The 21,451-nt window shown below is 33.1% G+C and overlaps 2 protein-coding genes and 2 non-coding genes across 7 annotated transcripts; 3 read left to right on the top strand and 1 right to left on the bottom strand.

Moving 5' to 3' along the window:
- The first annotated feature begins 8,071 nt into the window (after nt 1–8,071).
- Nucleotides 8,072–9,181, top strand: LOC145555353 (uncharacterized). The gene has a single exon (XM_081617099.1). It carries the CDS (start codon nt 8,072–8,074, stop codon nt 9,179–9,181), a length of 1,110 nt encoding a protein of 369 aa, XP_081473225.1.
- A 3,298-nt stretch (nt 9,182–12,479) lies between these two features.
- Nucleotides 12,480–18,491, top strand: LOC145642028 (uncharacterized). 4 transcript variants are annotated; one of them, XM_081693096.1, is made up of 7 exons: nt 12,738–13,216; nt 14,590–14,659; nt 15,306–16,517; nt 16,601–16,651; nt 16,742–16,840; nt 17,006–17,152; nt 18,137–18,491. In XM_081693096.1, exons 3-7 carry the CDS (start codon nt 15,330–15,332, stop codon nt 18,287–18,289), a joined length of 1,638 nt encoding a protein of 545 aa, XP_081549222.1. In that variant the 5' UTR covers nt 12,738–13,216; nt 14,590–14,659; nt 15,306–15,329; the 3' UTR covers nt 18,290–18,491. The 4 variants fall into 4 exon arrangements, with proteins under 4 accessions (XP_081549224.1, XP_081549222.1, XP_081549223.1 ...); XM_081693097.1 differs by having other exon boundaries at nt 14,586–14,659; XM_081693098.1 differs by lacking the exons at nt 12,738–13,216; nt 14,590–14,659 and adding an exon at nt 12,480–12,661.
- Nucleotides 18,492–18,866: 375 nt separating this feature from the next.
- On the top strand, nt 18,867–18,997 carry LOC145557215 (U11 spliceosomal RNA). Its single transcript, XR_014092264.1, has one exon. It is a non-coding gene; the product is annotated as a U11 spliceosomal RNA (small nuclear RNA).
- Nucleotides 18,998–19,760: 763 nt separating this feature from the next.
- Nucleotides 19,761–19,833, bottom strand: TRNAK-CUU (transfer RNA lysine (anticodon CUU)). Its single transcript has one exon. It is a non-coding gene; the product is annotated as a tRNA-Lys (tRNA).
- Between the last annotated feature and the right edge of the window lie 1,618 nt (nt 19,834–21,451).

Here is a 21,451-nt window from a genome sequence, read left to right as displayed (position 1 = left end):
ATCATCTAGACTCTATAAGAAAAGCATGTAAATGCTATTTTTTACTCTTTAAAATACATAAGAAAAAGTTAAGGATATATGATTTTGAACTTAATAGTCGATTATTACTCTTTCTAAAGGTTCATTGTACTAAATCTTACCAGTTTCAAGGTATTTAAAGATTGCATAAGACATTTTACGTGCAAAATGCTTACTAATCATAACTATGTACAAGCTAAAATCTTAAGTATAAAGACAAGCTTTGATAGCTTCTCCGCATAGGCTAGCCATGTCGCGCGCATCGCGCACGTTGACCAACCTAGTTACTTATAAAAGAAAGCAGCGCAAAACTCATGAAATGCAATAAAAGCATCAAAGAGACTGATTATCTATAATAACGGGTCTCATTGAAAAAAAAAAAAAAAACTCAAACAAACTAAACATCAATTTTTTGCTTTTTTTTATTTAACGAGTGATGAGTCATGTGCACTACTGTGCACATGAATAAGTCCGCCTCCCAGGATGTTCAGGCAGAGTAGAACGATGGATTATCTTTATCGTATGATTAATATTAGTTTTATAGGCATAAGCCAACAAGGGTAGATACATGAAATTGATTGAATAATAGTGTAAATTAATTTCAACTTAAGATATTTTCAAGGTTTACAAACATCATAATTTGTATATAGTATTTCACAAGAGGATGTTTCAGTTTATCATCATGATAAATGAAATCGTTTATCAAGTGGTATTTGTATAAATAAATGAACAAAAAAATCCTAGTTGACATGACATATTTGCAAATAAATCAAGAGTCCCGCATTTAACAAAGTTGTTGATTTATTTACGAAAATGACATTAGATAAACGCTTTTTTTAATCATGATGATAATCTTGTATATTTCTGATTTCAAAACCTTTTATATACACTCGGATATATATATCAAGTGTATATAAAAATTTTGACAGATTTTTAAATAAAATTTGTTTATATGCACATGACTAAGGGCCTGTTCACATTTAGTTCAGCTTAGTTCAGTTCAGTTTAGCTCCAATCAGTTCAGTTCAGTTCAGCTCCTAATTTTTCTCTCTCATAAAATATTCAGTCAATTCAATTCAGTTCAGCTCCAATCAGTTCAGTTCAGTTCGGTTCAACTCAGTTCAGTAAATGTGAACAGGTCCTAACTAGATATGTCTAGGAATTTTATATGCTCTTAAAGTCATAAATAATAACAATAAGAAGTGTGGGTTCATATTTAGGTCAGATTGAACCTCATGTGTGTCTAGTTTGAATCTTACTTCCATTCTTCTAGACTTAAACATGCATAATACTCTTTTGTATTCAAAACTATATATACATATATATATATATATATATATATGTTATTTGTTAGAAATAACCTTTTAAATGCCTCATTTTGGAAAGAAAAAAAAACCCTTTTAAACGATTCTTTGCTAAAAAAAACCTCCACGGTCACTTTTTTTATTTAATGAAACCTAACCCCTCTTTTTCGGCATTGACTCCAACTTTCAAGCATTGACTCAAGATTTTCCTTACTTGCAGGCCCTGTTAAGAGTTTTTCCCTCTTTTGTTTTTGCTCCATAATTTTCCCTCTATAATATCCCCAAATCAATCCAACGAAAAATCAGGGCAAATCATTCCAACGAAAAGTTAGTGCAAATCTCCCATAAATCATACTTCCTCTGTTCTTTTTTACTTGACCTGTTTCTTTTATCATGCTTACCAATGCAAAACTTTAGCAATCAATATAATAACTTTAGTTCTCCATAAGTAAAAATTATAAAAGTTGTATATTATAATAGTACTTATTGAGACAAATTCAAAAAGATCTCATATGAATATATTTTTCTTTATGTATCATTCACAAAAGACGATCAAAGTAGAGGTGATAAATAGTGTAAAAGTCAAAGCGGGTCAAGTAAAAAATAACGGAGGAAGTATCAATTAATGGTAAATTAGCACTCTGATCCGTGCCATTTATGGCACCTTTAGGCTATGTTTTCTTTATATTTCTATGCTCGTTTTTAGTCGTTTATGTCGTGTTTTTAGGGAATAATGCTTGATTTGTGTGTTAGTTTAGAGAAATGCGTGCTTTTAATGGTTTTCTTATTATTTTATTCATTTCTCGGCTATTTCCCTCGCTTCTCCGTTTGTTTGACTTGTTTTGTAGGTGTGTCGAGCTTCCCGGGATTTAATATCATCAAGGAGGGAGTTCAAGTGCATTCAAGGAATTTAACGGAGGCAAGTTAGGGAAGCCAAGCACGCAAGTCAAGCCAATCCAAGAAACAAAGGAAAATGAAGGCTTACAAAGTATCAAAAAGGATATTTGTGCAATGTTTCGGCCATATCTCGAGTTCTACAGATCGGATTGAGGTGATTCAAGTTGGGTTGGAAACTAGACTTGAAGAGATTTCCAATGATAGGTCGCACGCCTTCATACAATTCCTAGATCGTGATTTACAGCCTTCCAAAGTTGGCCCTGCAAATCTGCCGTAACCCATTTCTGCCATTTTGGGCAGTAACTCTCCGCGGGCTCCCCGCGGGCGCGGCCGATTTCTCCGAGGGCGCGGACTTCTGGGTCTTTTACGATTTTAAGCTTCTTTTCTCCTTTTGTTTATAGATTGTTTTTGGGGGGTTTTATTATCATTCATTCACATAATTCTTAGGCTTAGAATAGTTTTCTCTCTTAGGTTGAGAGCTTCTCTCTCTAGATTAGGCTAGATTAGGAGTAGTTTTAGAGAGAGAAAGTGAAGTATTTCAATGGTGATTGAGAGATTGAAGATACAAGGGTGACAATTGTGTTCAAGATCTTCTCTATTATCAAGGAGCATTCCTAACTCTATCTCTCCTCAATGCTTTGTTTAATTTCATGTTTGTTTGGTTTAATTTTGATGTTTGATGCTTGATTAGTGTAATTGTTCTTGATATTTTGTTGATTCTTGATTTCCATAGTTGTTAGTTGATAGATGATGATTCTTGAATAGTTGTTTGGCTAGGAATTGGGTGAAACTTGTATGATTGATTAATTGTGATTAATTTGGGAATTATGTTGATTGATTGTTGAGATTAAAGTGATTAGTGAAGGTTTGCATGTGTGTAATTCAATTAGGCCTTGAGAATTATGCTAGATTGCATTGTAATTGCTAATGACATGAACAATTGATTTAGGAATTGCAATTATCGATTGGTTTTAATTGTGATTCTCTTAGTTTGTTATTCATAGTGAACCCTAGCTTAACAATTAGGAGATAGCTCTTTGATTCCTATTGATTGCTCTTATCATTAGTCCTCACAACCTTTGATTGGCATGCTCTTCCCAAGTTGTTGCAATTGACATGATTACTTGTTGATCCCCGTTCCTAGTGTTTTATTTCCTTGGTTACTTGTTTTGTTAGTTGTTAGTATTCTCTCTTACCTTCGTCTTCGACCTAGCTTAGGCGCATAATTGAAAGTGCTTGAACATTACCGTTCCTTTGGGTTCGACCCTTGACTTGCCTCTATACTCGTATTTAGGTTTGTTAAGTGTTTATAAATTTAGTTTGACCTAGGGAAGATTAGATAACGACCTAGTTTTCCCCTTCGTCACACTCACTCTAGTTCTCCTTTGTCTTCAACAATTTGTTCAACAATTAATAGGTAAATTAGCACTCAATTAATAGGTAAATTAGCTCTCACTTAATAGGTAAATTAGCACTCACTCTAGCTCTCTTTTGTCTTCTCTAATTCACTCTACCATTAAACTGACAAACATTCCAACGCAAACAAAATTGCAGAAATTAAACAAATTAGGGCAACAATTGAACAATTCTAAAGAAGAAATTCAACCATCCAAGCAAGTTTTTGTGTTATTAAAATCACTAAACAACCAACAACAATCCCCTTTCTCGCTCCTTTAGCCATTGACAACATCAAGAACGTGAGCTTTTCAATTGTCTAAAAAAAGCCCCAATTTTTTTTTTTTTTTTTTTTTTTTTTACGATTTCGAGTCCAAAATTGATGAATTTACGCTTACCTCATGTTGTGGTTGAAGTAATAATGGCGCAGAAGAGGAGAAAGAGAGAGAGATACCCAATTTGATGTGATGGTGTTGCAGAGCATTCATGGAAGAAAGGAGAACGAGAATACATGAGAAAGACTTTAGAGGGAAAACAAAGAGAGGGTGCAAATATAAATACAATTGGGTGTAAGTAGGGAAAATCTAAAGTCAACGCTTGAAATTTGGAGTCAATGCCGAAAAGAGGGGTAAGGTTTCATTAAACAAAAAAAGTGACCGTGGTGGTTTTTTTAAACAAAGAATCGTTTAAAAGGTTTTTTCTTGCAAAATGAGGCATTTAAAAGGTTTTTTCTGACAAATTTTCCTATTTCTTTATTCCTCTATTTACTGCTTTGTCGTACTTATACATAACAACACTAAATCACTACTTCCTCGTAAAAATATAGAACCACGAACTCATGAAATTCATACTTAGAGCATGTTCTCTTTAGCTTAATTTCAGTTATGTTCAGTCCTTAATTTCCTTCTCTCATAAACAATTCATTTTAGTTCACTTCAGTTCAGTTAAGCTTCAATCAGTTCAGCTCAGTTCACTTCACTTTAGTAAATCAGAACATACCCTATGTACAGAGTATTATTATTAACTTTACTAGTGGGGCCATCAAAGGTCTATGCCCTTTCAATTCGTATCTTGAATAGAGATTGATATAACTCAAGGAGAGCAATATTTTTGGTTTTATTATATGAGGCTATCATAACTTTAGGGTAAAGGTTGAATGCTTTGATTGAAAATAAATAATTCTATGTCATCATCATCATCTCTTTAACAATAATTTCAATTCAATTGATTAAAATGGGATTATAACGATGCAACTATATATGTAAATCTTAGTCTAAACATCAGTTATTGATAAGCCCTTTTGTCATAATTAATGAAAGCTACTAGTTGAGATAATATTTCTTCCAAAATATTATTTTTTAAAACAAATGGAACTATCTTAGTGGACTTTTAGCACTGAAATGACTCAAATAATTAATCAATTATAGCAAATGACATAAAACCCTTATCAAAGACATCGTTCAAGTTTGATAGGCTTGCTGTTGATAATCTATTATTTTTTGCAAATTTTATCTATTCTAAAAAGAAATGAGATAGAATTAATCAAGTACTTGTAGTAGTCATACTAGTCAAGCTTCAATTTTATGTCACGTAAGTTTTATCAATAATACGTATATAGAACACTCTATAAAATAGTATTTTTTTTATTTTGGGTTTTAAGAACTTGTTCTCTTCAGCTTAATTTTAGTTTAGTTCGGCTCCAATCAGTTTAATTCATTTCAGTTCAACTCATTTCAGTAAATCAGAACCAGACCCTAAATCTTGATAATTATAAGAGATTGTGAGAGAATCAACTATTGAAGTCGGGATAAGACAGATGAAAGGAATTTAACTTCTGATTATGTTATATTATTATACATAAAATGTTATGTGACCAAGTGTTAGTTATTTAGCCTTGCTCATAAATTTTGAAGGGAAACTTTGAGAGAAGTTTGACAAAGTCCTTACCTACAATTTTCAATTGGTATGTAAAGGCTAAAAGCAACGTTCAACTTGGATTCTTTTTAATTTCATCACGTTTCTGACTAAAAGCAAAGTATCCAATTTTACAAACTTTTTTGGAAGACAAACTATAGTGGTTTGAATATCTCACAATCAAGCAAAGTTGTCAAATTATAGAACTTCTCAAGATTCAGGGTAAGAAGACGACTCATCAAAAGTAAAATTCTTCGCCCAAAGTAGTTTAGTTTCTATTTAGTCTTCAAAAAAAAAAAAAAAAAAAAAAAGTTGAGTTTCTATTTACACCTTCCTCTTTTATCAAAGAAAATACCGAGTACACTTTCGTTGTGTTAAAATAGTTGCTATATTTGACTTTGCACAAATTTAATGTGTAACTTCAAATTTTAATATCTTGGTAATAGTATGCCCTTCCTTCGTTTATGAAGGAATGCCTGCAACAATTTGACTTCAAATTCTAATTACTATTAATATATTAAGAAGACTAAAAAAGTTTATTGATGTGTAAGCATGTTTCTAGTCTTACAATTTGAAATTTTGAATATCAACTTCTTATATTTTTCACTAAAATTACATTTATTGATATTGATTGTCAAGATTACTCATTAGCAAAATTGAATACCAAAATGTTGCATGTATTTTGTATTTATAAGAAATATGTAGCATATCCGTTCTCTCAAAAAAAAAAAAAAAAAAAAAAAAAAAAAAAAAAAGTATAATGAAATTAAAATTTTTAATATTGAACCAAATCTAAGGAGATTCACATAATTGTATGTTCACTTTCTTTCTTTTCTTTAAAAATTTTCAATTAGCAATTTTATAAGGACACAATGTTGGGTTGGAAGGGTAGTTTTTCAATTCCCATTAATTAATAAAAATAGTATGAGTGGTTCAACACCAATTATTGTATGCTACAAGGATTGAATTTAAATTGTTGATATTCTTAAGAAGAAATCTAAATTGTTAGTTACTTTAGCATCATAAAATTGTTAAAATAATACAAAACGTAAATACATATTATAAAAGTGAGGGTGTCGATGAAGAAATTATAAGAGAGAGGATAAGGTCAAGTCAACAAGATGGTTTTGCAAAATCGAGATAACATAACTTTAAAGACATAATTACCGAAAAAAATAATAATAATAATCATATAACTAATATATAAAGCTAAACTTTTAGCTAGGCGACGAGATAGCGACACTTGGCATTCCAACTTTTTGCCAAGTGTCGCGCCACGTAAGATAGAGTTATATAGGATTCAATTTGTATGATAAAAAAATTAATTTAGAATTATATTTTCAATCAAATTTGGATAGAATTTTAGGATAAAATTGTTAATTTAGAGTTTTATTTTCGATAAAGTACCAATATTTCATATGTACAAATTAAATTATAATTTTTAAAAAAAAAAAATTATTACACTCATAAATTATCATATAAATTTATTTTTTGTATCACAATATTTTTTTGGAGCGAAGGAATTAACTCAAAATGCACCACATCCAATATTTATAATATATTCTAATCAATTAAAACAATATACTTTACAATCTAGAGTCATTTCGGACAGGGTCATTATTTCAGGTTACGGGTCAAGAAATATTTTTCACCAATGTTATTATTATTAGTCAATACATGCCTACTATATAGTTTAAATCATCACAAAAACACATCAATTCCTAACTAATTTTGTATCAATGATATGTTTTAAAATTTGACATATAGATTTAAAATTTATCTTAAAATTCAATAAACAACCCAGGCATCGCACGGGTACAAAACTAGTAATAATATAAAAAAAACCCTAGATTTGTAATTTAATTAAACTTATCATTTTTTTTGGTGTGCCACACCATGCGACGAGGGTTACCCGAGTTTTTTTGCTAGGGGTTACTTGAGTTTTTCAGTCAGGGGTTACTTGAGTTTTCGATCAGGGGTTACTTGAGGGGTTTGGACAGGAGTTTACTCGGTAGGGTTATTCAGTCAGAAGTTACTCGAGTTTCTCGGTCAGGCCGCATTGTGACTTGAGTAAACCCTGATCGAGAAACTCGAGTAATCCTAGCAACTCGAGTAACCCCTGACCGAGAAACTCAAGTAACCCCGAAAACTCAAATAACCCCTGACCGACAAACTCAAATAACCTTGAAAACTCAAGTAACCCCTAGCCGAGAAACATGGTATAACATGCCCTCTATAAAAATTTGTGATTAAACTTTAAGGCAATTTTGAGTGGTATTGGGTGTAATTAGTTTATATTGCGTTATGAACATTAATTTATACAAATCTATGGCTGTAGACTTTTTTGTACCTATCAATTTTTAACAAGTATATTGGTCTACCTATTGAATGTTTTGATGTTTTCATGACTTAAGAATATGTGGTTAAAAATAATGTTATAAAATTATTGAGTCATTTTTAACAAGGATCCGGATTTGGCTGCTTGGAAGGTGGGAAAAAAAAGAGAATGTTTTGACTGGAATAGTGCAAGATCAATTCTAGCAATGGAACTTCCATGCTCTATGGATGATGATTTCCTATATTGGAAATACCACCTGTCAGGTAAATTCACTGTCAAAACAGGCTACTATTTCCTTGCAAAAGAACAAGGAATCGGGCACCTTACTCTTTCTCTAGATAAACAGAAATTTACAAAGCTTATTTGGAGGATGAATATCCAGCCCAAGTGGAAGGTGTTTATATGGAAGCTTTTTCATGATGGTATTGCAGTAAAAGGTAATCTAGCTAGAAGAGGTATACAAGTAGAGGAGACTTGTGTGTTTTGTGGGGCGGACGAAGAAGATAGCCAGCATCTTTTTAGACTATGTTCTCTAGCAAAGGAAGTCTGGGAGAATGGCTCCCTGACAATTTGCTCTGATTCTACTGGGTTTGACTCCTTGAGAAGGTGGATCCAGCACTATATCCTGCTGTTTTATAGCGAGGATGGTAAGTATGGTACCCGTAGTATTAAGTTTATTGCTACTTTATGGGGCCTATGGAAGACTAGGAATGCTCGAAACTTCAATGGGGCCAACGGGGGAGAAAGCCTTGTCTCGGAATTTATCAACTTGGCAATGCATGATCATGAAAACTTTTGCCAAAGTGAAGAGACCAATAACAACGATAGGGACCCCACTGTGGAAGATCCTTACATTCCCCCGGGATTCAATGTTGTGCAATTGGGAAAGGAAAGGAATGGTTATGACAATTTCATTGTGGGGATGGATGGCTCGTGGGACAAAAGAACTACAAGCGCAGGGATCGGTTGGGCAGTCATGGGGAGTATCCAGGGTAATGAGGCTAGTGAGGGGGGCAAACATGGAGTAGCAACCTCGGCTTTACATTGTGAGGCTTGGGCTTGCTTAGAAGCAATGAAATGGGCTAGAGCGAAAGGTAAGCATGGAATCCTCATCCTCTCGAACTCAATTGTGCTCATTAACAATCTTCAAGATGAATCAGGTAAAGATGTTTCGATAACTTGGATGATAAAAGAAATCAGGGAAGTGGGTGCCAAGTTTCAAAGGTGCACAATTCTAAAAGTCCAGAGGGACCAAGTGCAAAGGGCAGATGACATCGCTAGGAAATGTCGTCTTACCCTTTTGAACTATGTTTAATTTTATTTGCTTTGTAATTTGCTATTGTAAAATAAATAAATAAATAAATAAATAAATAAATAAAATAAACGACCTGGAGTAATTTTGATTGAAAACAATCAAAATTTGACCATTTGGTTCTTAGATATGATTGGATTTTTTATGGTCAATTTCAAATTATACTATCAAGACCCTTTTCGCTTTTAATTTAATTTGTTTTCATACTAATTATAGTAGTTTTTAAAACTTTTTTTTTTCCCTTATGATCATATACTTCCTCCGTTTCAATTTGTTAGTCCTATATACTATTTTGGGCGTTTCAAAAAGATCTACCCATATTGAATGTATTCTACTTTTAACTTAGTTTTTATTTCCTATTTTATACATTATAAATTTTGATTGCTTAGATTAATTGATTGTGAATTAATGAAATGACTCTAAGTAAAGAAATTACTCCAATGATTTATGCAATTATAGCTAATGCTTTCCTAAAAAATATTAAATAAGGCAAAACTATTTGTGAATTGTTTTTATATTACTTTAATGCTAGATTCCAAATATTCTTATTTTCTTATTTTATGTGATTAAAGACTTGCGTGGACCTGGTCCACAATAATATTATTGTGGACCCGAGGTCTATACACACGCAATTGACTTTATATTGAACATAGTGACCATTATTTTTAACATAGTAACCTTATTTTTAACCTAGTAACCTTTATTAAAACTACTACAACGTTTAATAATATTTTGAACTTGAAATACGATGCTATTACCCTAATTTTAACATAGTGGCCTTTATTATTCATATTGATCATTATATAAAATATTTCATTACAAAAATAACCACTTAGGCCTATATATTACCAAAATGATTTTTATTTCAATATAGTGACCTTTTTTTTTAATTATAGTGACCCTTTTTTTTTGTTAATAAAACAACCATACTTTCTCTAATGATAGTGGTCCACAATAAATTAGTGTGAACCAGGTCTATTTAAGAATTTGTATTGATTCCATATGGGACTATCATATTGAAACGGAGGGAGTACGTAGTAAGTGTCATTTAAAATAATTAAATAATTTCCACTAATCAAACTATTACTTTCATTTCCTATTTGAATTTTCAAGAGATATCAAAGCAAATCAAATAAAATAATCCTTCAAAACATAGTCAATCAATCACGTGAGATTTTGTTATACACATCTTGATTTTTTTTTTTTGAAAGATACGCATCTTGATTTTTTAGTTTATAGTTTAATATATTAAATTTGTATTTTTTTTTGGTAGTACGTAATTAGAAATATTGTTATTACACATTAAAATAGTAAGTGTACAAGATTTTTTAACGAGACAATTAAACTAATTAAACATAGGAAGTAACTTACATAATTCGAGATAAATACTACCTAAGTTAAGCATTGGACAAATTAGATCGGTTTCTCTAAGACGGGACGGGTTGAAGTTAGTCGTGGAATTGGAGCTAGTCACGACTACCCACCAACACAAAACCACATAGCACGTCCAACAACTACAATACCCTCACTATTGTATCACCACCACAAATTGCCTAACTACATACAACTAAAAAACACCAATAATCCAAAATGAGTGATGAACACAATCCCACTAATTTAATTCATTTATAGTTTTATACCAAACTTTTGTTAAGTAAAAGTACCAGAAAATGTCCACACTATGCATGCCATTTGGCCAAAACTCCCTCAATTTCAGAGAGAATCTTTTCATTAAACTCTTAGTTTAAACTTGAAAGTGCAATTCACAACATAAATATTATGTAATGTCACAATCTAAAGAATCCCAATTTTTTAAAATTTGTCACCCAACAAACACTTAGTAATCCCCCAATTTTTCTTTTCTTTTTTTTTTTTTCTTTTTTTTTTTAAACTAATTGAACTTGTATATTAAATTGATTAATCAATTAAAGATAACAACCTTAAGATAAAGTGGGAGAAGTTTGGAGCAATGGAGGACAATAAACTTTGGGTTAGCTGTCATTGTGGGGTTGGTCCAAATATTTATAATTTCTTAAATGTGTTAAAGAATATTAATTTATTATAATATGTTTATAATTATTCTTTATTATTTATGTGGCTTTTAGTTTTAGCTATCTTAATCGATACTTGTAAAATCTTGAATAAACGATATCTATTTTGAGACAATCAGACAAACGTCACAAACCTCATTTAAAGTTTGTTGAATTTTTTTGTAACGTTATTTACGTACGTAGTATCGTATTAACAATTCTTTATATTCGTATTAACAATTCTTTATATTAGAAAATACCATACATCTTCCATAACTTTTAAAAAAATCCTAAGAGATTAAACTTTTACCTAGGAGTCACCATCTTTTTAATTTCAAAATAAATTAAAAATCTCTATTAGGAAATAAACTAAACTTGTCAAAATCAACGAGGTTAAATTCGTTTTGGGGAATGATATTTTTTATGGTGTATCTTTTATTTTTATTGTTTGTTTCTATATTACTCTATATTTTATGATTTCCTAGCTAAATAAGGTTTTCATGTTAGCCTATAAAAGAGGATTAGGCTTACTAATGGTTTAATGAGGAGGAGAATCAGAACTTAATTATTTGAGGGAGGATATTTCCTCATGTATGTTGCTATTTGTGTTTGAGGGTGAGTTCCCAAATCGTTTTCATGGAACATATTTCATAACAATTTGTACTCTCCATTTTCATTGATGAATATGATGAGATTGTTATATACACCCGGGGTTGTACCGTATAGAAGAGAATAATTCATCAGATGGTAGAGTATTTATACAAAACCTACGGACATAACATAGGAAACAATATTCCTAAAAGATATACACCGTACCATATATCGATATCTAAATAATATCTTAACATGAGATAATACTAAATATATTATTCTCATAACAATATTTATACGGAAAATATATCACATATATTTTCCGATATCTCATATCTCTAACATCTACCTATGTTTTCGAAGTTTTTTCAATTTGATTTTATTATTTCCCATAATATAAATAAATAAATATACTAAGTACTGTTAGTCCACAAATAACAACATATTACATGGTTATGGCGTAATACCACAAGAATAAGAATTTATCTTTCTTTGGTACTTAAAAATGACGTAATAGTCATCAAAAAGCCGTTGATAATTGACGTCCAACAACATCCAACGGCTGTGATTTCACCAAACTTCATATTTTTTGGTAATTGAAAGAAACCTTTTATTAAATTGTTAGGCCTTGGATCTTACATCACACGTCTCTCTCTCTCCTCTTTCTTTGTGCGTCTCTCTATTTTACACGCTTTTGTTGCTATCTACCTTCTTCCCTTCTTGTATAATGGTATTTTTACACAGAAAAATACAACACAATTTTTTAAAAATTATTATCCAAAATACCCAGAAATTCTTCTCAATTATTACAAAATTTCATTTAAAATATTCTCTTTTCTTGTTATCCAGCTATTTTTATGAGGTGGGCCTTAATTTCCCATGTAATTTCATTATCTCAAACTTTTTTATTTTATTATTACAAATTAGGGCAGTCATAAAAATCAAATCTTTTTTAGTCATGAAATGTCAACTAGTTTAGTGGTACGATTTTAAAGTAGTGTTGAATGTGGGGATCGAATCTGGTCTACATTATTATTATTGTGCGTTGTCGTGTATTACTGTACACCTAAAGTATATTATCTAGTGAATTAGGTGATATGGGTTTTGTTTAATTATCAACATTTTTCCCTTTTTTGTGGTTTTAATGTTTATTTGTTTGTGTTGAAGAAAAATATTTAAGGTTGTGAAGCTTAATAAGTCCCTGAAGTTGCGGATAAAAGTGATCTTGGTCATAAATAGAAATTATATATAAATTGATGATAAAAGAGATTGTCTAAAGAATTGTTCAAAGAAAGCTTCTTTACCTGTCCGTCAATAAAGGTGGTGAACAAGTTTTAGAGAGAGAAAGAGGGAGATAGTTAGAGAGAGAAACAAGGCCGCCTTCTTTTTTGGGTGGAATACATGAGTTGCTGACCATGTGGGTTTTTCCTCTCCTTTCTTCTAATCTTAGTTTTTGTCTTTAATTAATTTTTAAGATTAAGATGATCAGAATTTGTCAATGAAATTTTTAGCTTCTTTTTTGTCAGAATAAATTTTGTGTTTTTCTTTGGTGATTTTGTTATTGATTACTGATTACAGGTGCTTAATTAATTCTTTGTTATCTATTCTTGTCTTTTGATTGGAATTTGTAGTTGTAACTCATGTTGTTTGATTGTGTTTAGTTTATGACATGGGTGCTTTATTTTTGGTTACATGTCAGAAAACCTTTTGGTGGGAGGTTTCTATTTTTGTTTGGTGTGACTTTATGTTATGAAAGGTTTTTTTTTATGGTTTGTTATCTATTTTTAGAAATTTTTAGGTAGCTACCAAATGAGTTTCCTTTGTGTAGGAGTTTTTTGGGTAATACAAAAGAAGAAAGTATGATATGATTTCCTGTTGATTATGCCTTGCAAAATTAGTATGAATTAATAAGCTTTTGAAGTTTTGAGGATATGGGAATAGCTTGTTGAGATTGGTGGAAGAATTTGAGGTGATTGTTGCCTTGTTGGTGATTCCTTTGTGCACTTGGCTTTTGCTGCTGTTGGAAGTAATAGTTAGGGACACATACCTTGAATTTCTATGATCAAAATATGGCCTCAACCTTTAGAGCCGCGTTGTTGTTGTAAAGGTAAGGAACTTAAGAGCCTCTTAGGAAGGAGTCCTTTTTCGGGCAAGGGTTTTCTTTGGAAACATTGGAGTTTTTTTCATGTTGATGTTGTTTATACTCCTCTGTCTGGTTGAGTACTGGGCATATGAGAAGAGAAATGTGTTGAACCATTTGAAGTGATGAAAATTTGAATTTGTTGACGATTTTCAATGATTATCAAATCAGTTGGGATAGTTTTGACTGGAGGAGGAATTGTTTGGCCCGTCATTTGACTATTACTAATAAATTTTGTGCTGATTGATATGTGGTGTTTCTTGTGAAGGCTTATAGTGACTGAGTTGACTTCATTCATTACCAAAGTAGTGAACTAGAGACCGAGTTTGTTTTCTGAATGACACATAAGTAAGTTTGAGCAATGTTGAAGTGGAATGGAGTGGCTCACTTGGTGCCTTTTCTTTCTGATGGTCCCGGTGAAATCTGTAATCTGTGATTGGCTGCCTTTTGGTGGTGACTATCGAACTTTTTCTGAACTTTTATTTGGTCTGAATTCATCAACCGTTGAATTAGATTGCTGTATTACCCTGAAACCAGCTGAAATTCTATTGAGTTCATAAATCAAGATTATCACCTAATTTGTAAACTTGGGATTTTCAACTGTTTTTATGATCTAATACTGTTATTGATATTTCTTTGTGATTAGTCAGTGAATGGAAGAGCTTGTTGCAACTTGCAAGTCCTTGAAACTGACATATTTGAGGCTGCTTTGGTTGCAAGGTTTTTTTTTTCCTTCACGAAGATTAACAGCTCTTTCTTTGTTCTGGTTTTAGTTTCTTTGTTTCCAAGTTAAGAATCTGTGCTGAAAGAAAGTTTAAGGGTATTTTTTGGTAAACATGATGACCCTTGTGGCCTTGGGTGTTCCCTTCTTGATATGTTCTATGAAAGAAGTTTTTTTTCCCTCAATTGCTCATGTACACCTTTTCTGAAACCTTGTGGTTGAAAGCTACATACCTTGGTTTTGTGGGTTGGACTTTACAGTCGATAGGAGAATTTTCTGCTCCCCATGTTTGATATTGTTTACGAGGCAATAGCAACACTGCTTTTCATGTAAAACTTGTTTTGAATTTCATATAGATTGTAGTTGTACGAATGGTTTTCCATGCTTAGTAATTGCTACTATTAGTGGACATAATTTACATGTCTTGAGAGAACAGAACTTTTTTCTGTTTAATGTCAGAGTTGTTATGAATCCGTTCTTGTTATGCGACTTTTGTGGATTCAGATCCCTGTTATTCATCTTTACTTGTGATACTGTTATACTGAGAGCTTATTCATAGTTGATGAGATAGAATGTTAAAAATTTCCCTATATGTTTTTAGCTGAGATGTATAATGCCTGAATCTATTTTCATGCTATCGTGCAGAACTGAAACTTTGTAAGTCTACTCATGGATGAATATTCCAATAGAAGATCTTCTGGGGGACTCGCTGTCTCTAGAAGAGGGCCTAGCCTTGCTTTGAGAGAGACAGCTCAGAACAATAGAGATAAAAATGTTCAGGTTTGCAGTCGAGTTGGATGTGGTAGCAGGTTGAACTCGATGAAGGATGCACAGACTGGCTCTCCCAGTAAAGTCAAAACACCAAAAACTCCTTTTCGTTCATCTGCTCTAAGAAAGGAAAGCATTGGCAGTTCATCCAGATCTCCCCCTTCTCCTATTACTCCCAAAAAGCCAGTCTTGGGCTCAAAAAAGAAATTGCCTTCCCACCTTGACACTGATTCAGAAACGTGCAGTCTACAACAGGAATCCGAGAAAGTTTGTGGAAAAACCCAGATGAGGGTTCATCCTGAGCCAGAAGATCATGATCATCCTGAAGCTACATCTTCTGAAGCTGGGAGTTCTAATTCGGGATCCACTAGAAAACTTGCGAAAAAAAGTGCTCCTAAATTTGGATTGGGGCGCCAAGATTCAGCTGCAAGTTCATCTACCTCATTTGGTTTTAAACAGGCCAACCAAGGGGCAAGAAATGGTGGGGCTAGTACAAGCAGGTACAATTTAAGGAATTTAAAGTGCAACTCAATCTCTGACGTCGTACCATCAGGTTCTTCTCTCTCTCCTGAGTCAAATGTTAGTAAGAAGAGGGACACGAGTGGTAGGAAGAGGGTTGGTGAAGCTGAGAGTAGTTTACCTGTGAGAGGAAAGAAGATGAATGGAACTATACTGGATGATCGAAGGAATGAATCTTCCAACCGTGGAATCTCAATCTCTGATTCAAGACGTACCAGAAGCTTGAATCCTGGGAATAACGACTCTGCACCAGTTAGGACTCAGAGGTCATCTGCTAGAACAAGGCTTTCAAATCAGGAAAGTCGGGACAGATTGCCATTGGTTGAGTCACCTCGAATGAGCCCATCTTCATCTCAACCTGACTTAATAACTGATGAAACTGATTTTAGTTTGGAAAATCAGTTCTCTGTCCAAACTTCAGCTGGTTATTCAAATTCCCTGGTTAGACCAGGTAGCGGCATCGAACACATGCATCCTAATAGGTCTAGTGACCCCTATGATGCTGGACTTGCTCGTTCTTTTATGAATCGTGATGCTTTAAGACAGTACAACTTAGATGGGATTGCAGAGGTATTGTGTTGGTAGTATGCTCATGTTTCAAGTATATTATTATTTAGGAATTGATTGTTTGACATATCTCTGGTATTATGCAGATGTTACTAGCACTAGAGAGAATTGAACAAGAAGAAGAGCCAACATATGAGGTAACTGTCATAACCTACTTCAAGCATCTTCTGAACTTTCTATTTTTATAATCGACTGTTTTTGTTTACCGCTTTCACCTGATTTTGCAGCAATTGCTTGTTCTGGAGTCTAATCTTTTCTTAAGTGGACTTTCATTCCATGATCAGCACAGGGACATGAGGCTGGATATTGACAATATGTCATATGAGGTATATCTTTGATTTGCATCATTGCATTATTACAATTTCAATGTTTCCTTGGATAAAGAAACCCAGAATCATCTGACCATGACCTGTAAAGTTAATGAAATTAGGTTTCTCCTTGTGTGTGATTTTGGATAAGAACTAAGAAGCTTATCTTTGCTATTTTAACAGGAACTATTAGCCTTAGAAGAGAGGATGGGAACTGTGAGTACAGCCGTGCCAGAAAACGTTTTGGCTAATTGCCTTGAAAGAAGCATCTACCAGGGTATTGCAGAATGTAGAGAGGATGAGAAAGATGTCAAATGCAGTATATGCCAGGTTTCAACTCTTGATCTTTTTTGCATTTCCCTTATTACTTATCTATTGACTGGTGATCAACTTAATTACTGAAAGGGAAGAAAACAGAAAACTCGTTATTGTGAAAACTACATGTTGCTTGAACTTGTGCATGGCGTTCTGAAAAACTACTTTAATGATTAGGTGCATCTTAGGTGTTTTTTGTATAATCAATTCCCTAGATCTATTTCCCTCTCTCTGTGTTTCTGAAGTGAAAGAGGATTGTCTTTCACTCATTTCCAAACACCAAAAGGCACGCCCTTGCTTTGACTTTTCAACACTGACTAGTTGAAGGAAATCCTATACTTATGTCAACACCAGCTTTATTTGCCATCTTAATACCAGGACAATTTGGTATACATTCAGCCAGAAAAGGACTCCGTTGGAGCTTTAGGGATCTATCGCCGCATATTTGTTGAGCCCGGCCACTGATACTCTATCTATTGCCATCCCACCAGATATTATGAGTTTCCTCTTTCTTAAATATATTCTCCTTAGCTTGTGTCGAGTCCATACCCTACAGAACATGAATGCTACTATGCTAGCTACAGGTTTTCCTTGTAGAAAGATTCTAGGAATTGCAAAACGAGCTGCAGAAGGACTAATGTGATAGTCAAATAGGGCTGCTAGACTGTGGAGGCTATTTGATCACGTTTGTTGTACCCCTGGGCAGAAGAACAGTGTGATAGGGTGTCTTTCTAGGATTTTGTCAAGCTATTAATTTCAAGATTTGTATATTTTATGAGTAATTTATGTGCTGAAGTTATGTGCATAGCATAAGGTAGTTTAGAACCCAGAACCCTTTTGCTTTTCAGTAGTTTCACTCCTTGAAAACCACTCACTTCTACAGTTTTTGCTTTTCTACATATATCCATAGTTTTACCTTTTCATGATTTTCCTACTATAACCGAATTTCCAGACACTATGAAATTGTACTAATTTATTTGAACAAATTGTTTGGTGCAGGAAGAATATGCAGACACAGAAGAATTGGGAAGACTTAGTTGTAATCACAGATACCACTTTGAGTGTATAAATCAATGGCTGAAACTCAAGAATTGGTGCCCTGTCTGCAAGAATTCTGTAGCGCCTCCACCTTCAGCGTCCCTGCCTCCCTGAACTCCACCAATATGTTCTTCCATCGTTCTCTCAGTTTGTACAGATCAAATTCGGTCTGCTTCATTTGTTCATCAGAAATTTGATTATATTTTTTTTTCCATAGTTCGCCACTTTTCCCACTCTTTTGTACATAGAAGTCTCTTAAATCCTTCAACTAATAATCCTAGCCCTTTTCAGAGGCTCCATTATGGGAATTGGTTGATTTCACCTTATCTATCATCAGATTCTCAAGTAAATATCCCCCCTCCCCAAATTTCTTCTCTACTTGCAATGAACATCATAATGGTTCTTGGTATATGTATATGTATATGTATCTTTATTTTCTTAGCGATTACTTCCAATCGGAAGAAGCTTGAGCTTATCGAGCCAAACACTAATACATTCGATAGCAAAATGGTCTCATGAAGCCTGTTACAAATACATGCAAGGAAAGTGTTTGTCAGTCAAACACTACAGCACTAAGTGGTTTGATTGAGATTAGTGAACAACTTTAATAAAAGTCCCACATCGGAAAAAAGAAACAATGGAGTTGCCAAACATTACTATAAATAAAAACCAGCTGATAACATTGAAAATTTAAAAGGGTCGGTTGGCTAAATATGCCATGCTCGCCCTGAGATATGGCGAGTGCTGTATGGCTATCAAGACATATGGCCGACATAATTTGTGGAAACTCTTATAGGGTTGGCTCGCTCGGCCGACCCTCCTGAACAATACCTAAAATGTTAATTGAGGATGTAATTTTCATGAAACCAAAATGCTAATAAATGATGACAAATGTATGTATGAAGTATTGCAAAAAAATGTTTGTATATCTTCCTCTTTGGCTCGGTTTAATGTAAAATATTTTCAATTGAAAATTAGTTTTTATGGAAAACATATTTTCAATTGAAAATTAGTTTTCATGGAAAACATATTTTCAAGGAAAAACACAATTGCAAATTAGTTTTCCTTTGTTTGGTTGCATACAAGAAAAGTCCAAGAAAAATAAAAAATAAGAGTGGAAATGTAAGGATGAATGAGAGGGAAGTAAAAAAAAAAAGGCAAGGAGGAGAGAGGAAAATGTGGCTTCCCTTGTTTTTGGAAGGAAAATGTTTTCCATCATTAAGGATGAAATTTTCCATCCTTGAAAAATTGTTTTCCACTCCTTAACAAACCAAACAAAGGAAAATGAAATTCATTTTCCATAAAAACCTTTTACATCAAACCAAACAGGACCTTTGATACGAGTAGTTTGATACGGAAGTCGGGAGTACATTGGAATGCTGGTGTACCAAAGTTTAGAATTGTACTCCGTATTATTCCGTAACATAATTATGTGTACTTATTAAGGTTTTAGTTCTCTATAACAAGGTGGTTTACCTCTCTTAACTAATACGGAGTATAATTATGGATAGGGCAATTTCTTAATGTTGCTCTGATTTTTATAAAAAATAAAATAAAATAAAATAAAATAAATAAAAAAAGAGAACGCCCACCGTGGGGCTCGAACCCACGACCACAAGGTTAAGAGCCTTGCGCTCTACCAACTGAGCTAGACGGGCTTGTTGTACCTTTAAGCAGCTTATTTTATTTATTTTATAATTTAGCGTTATTCAATCCTAAATTCCGTATAAGCTAGAGTAACTTTATTTTTTTTTTTTGAAAGGATTTTAAAGTTAGATAATTACAAAATCAACAAAATATTTTCAGCAATTTTTTGATTTTTTTTTTTTTATTAAATATAATTTCGTCATGGTAATATTAATTATTAAACCAACCATGGGCGGCCATGTGGAAAAGACTATGTTTGTGCCCCGTAATGGTAGCATGGTGTGGTGTTACAGTAGCAGCCACCCTCATGGCCATGCCCCCAATCAGGCACCAAAGGTTGCACCCTCGTCCTTGACCTTGTCCTCTATTACCCTGCCCGAGTAGCCCATTGGCGGAGTAGGTTGCATCGTGGTTGACAAGTTATTGTATCAACTAGAACACCTAAGGCGATCAAACTAACACAAGATTATTGGAGAAAATCAGATTACATTGATGGATGACATTGGTGGATAACACTCATTGTCTCATTTCACCCTTGAATGTTCGATGCGCCCGCATTTGCTTATTTTGGAGAGCTTCAAATTAAGCGAGTGTGGATGTTTTGTATGCATGGTACATCCAAGTGTAGAATAGACACCCTAATATTAGTAATTGTTATTCTTAAAATTCAGAATTGCATGTACATATCTTCATTCCAACATAATTTGGCCACATATATTATTTGGGTTTCATTTGTAAAGGAATTGAGTTTAAATTTCATACATCTAAAAGGGCTTATTTGTCTTTTAACTTTATTTTATGATAATAATAAAGAAACTCGTATGTAAGATCTTGCACCTTTATTTAATATTTGTGTAAATTTTATATGCAGGATACTTTATATCTGTTTTGTTTAATCTATGTTAAGTTACATTAATTAAGAGCGGTGTTAAAATGCAGCTGTAAATACTGGAGCATTGCATCTGTAGATTTTGTTTAAGGTCTTCTGTTTTCACTTCATCACAATTTCAGGCTTTTTTAAATTTCAGAACAAGATGTGCAACTTCTTGAGATTTCAACATGGATAGCAATATCCATTTGTTGGCTTGTTGCAGCCACAAATGACAAATATACAGTACCATACCACTGAGAATGTTGCAGGCCCTTGCAGCGTTATAGTAGCTGCAAGCCTGCAATGAATCAAGAATGTCGTGGCTGATCATTTTAGCGGCAACAAATACAACAGCGGATAGGAACCTTAATTATCAGATCATAGATACCAAAAGGGTTTCAGAAACTCACAATTACGGACTAAATCCTGGTTCAAAGATCATTATACAACAGTTGATAAGACCTTAATCATCACATCATAAATATCAAAGTGCTGAGGAGTTTATCAGATCATGATAATCCAAGTTCACAAATTTCTTTGCTTTACGAACTGTAAACAAATACTTGTATAACACCAACTAAATGCATATGTTATATGCAAATTAACTTCAGAAGTACAAGATATCAGCAACATTACAACAAATCATGTGAAGAAAATTCCACAAAAAATCTAACAGGTCAATTTATATCCACAATCAATTTATGACAAGAAATTGTACCTTCAGATATTCAAATGCTTCAACGATATGTTGAATTCTG

The sequence above is a fragment of the Chenopodium album genome, chromosome 8 (assembly GCF_948465745.1).
Source record: "Chenopodium album chromosome 8, dcCheAlbu1.1, whole genome shotgun sequence".
Taxonomy (NCBI): Eukaryota; Viridiplantae; Streptophyta; class Magnoliopsida; order Caryophyllales; family Amaranthaceae; genus Chenopodium; species Chenopodium album.
This window is presented reverse-complemented; position numbering and strand designations above follow the sequence as displayed.

Coding starts and splice junctions, on each gene's coding strand:
- LOC145555353 (XM_081617099.1), top strand. CDS start 8,072: ATGGAACTTCCATGCTCTATGGATGATGATTTCCTATATTGGAAATAC.
- LOC145642028 (XM_081693098.1), top strand. CDS start 15,330: ATGGATGAATATTCCAATAGAAGATCTTCTGGGGGACTCGCTGTCTCT. Junction 16,652..16,741: donor AAGAAGAGCCAACATATGAG/GTAACTGTCATA, acceptor CTGATTTTGCAG/CAATTGCTTGTTCTGGAGTC. Junction 16,841..17,005: donor TTGACAATATGTCATATGAG/GTATATCTTTGA, acceptor CTATTTTAACAG/GAACTATTAGCCTTAGAAGA.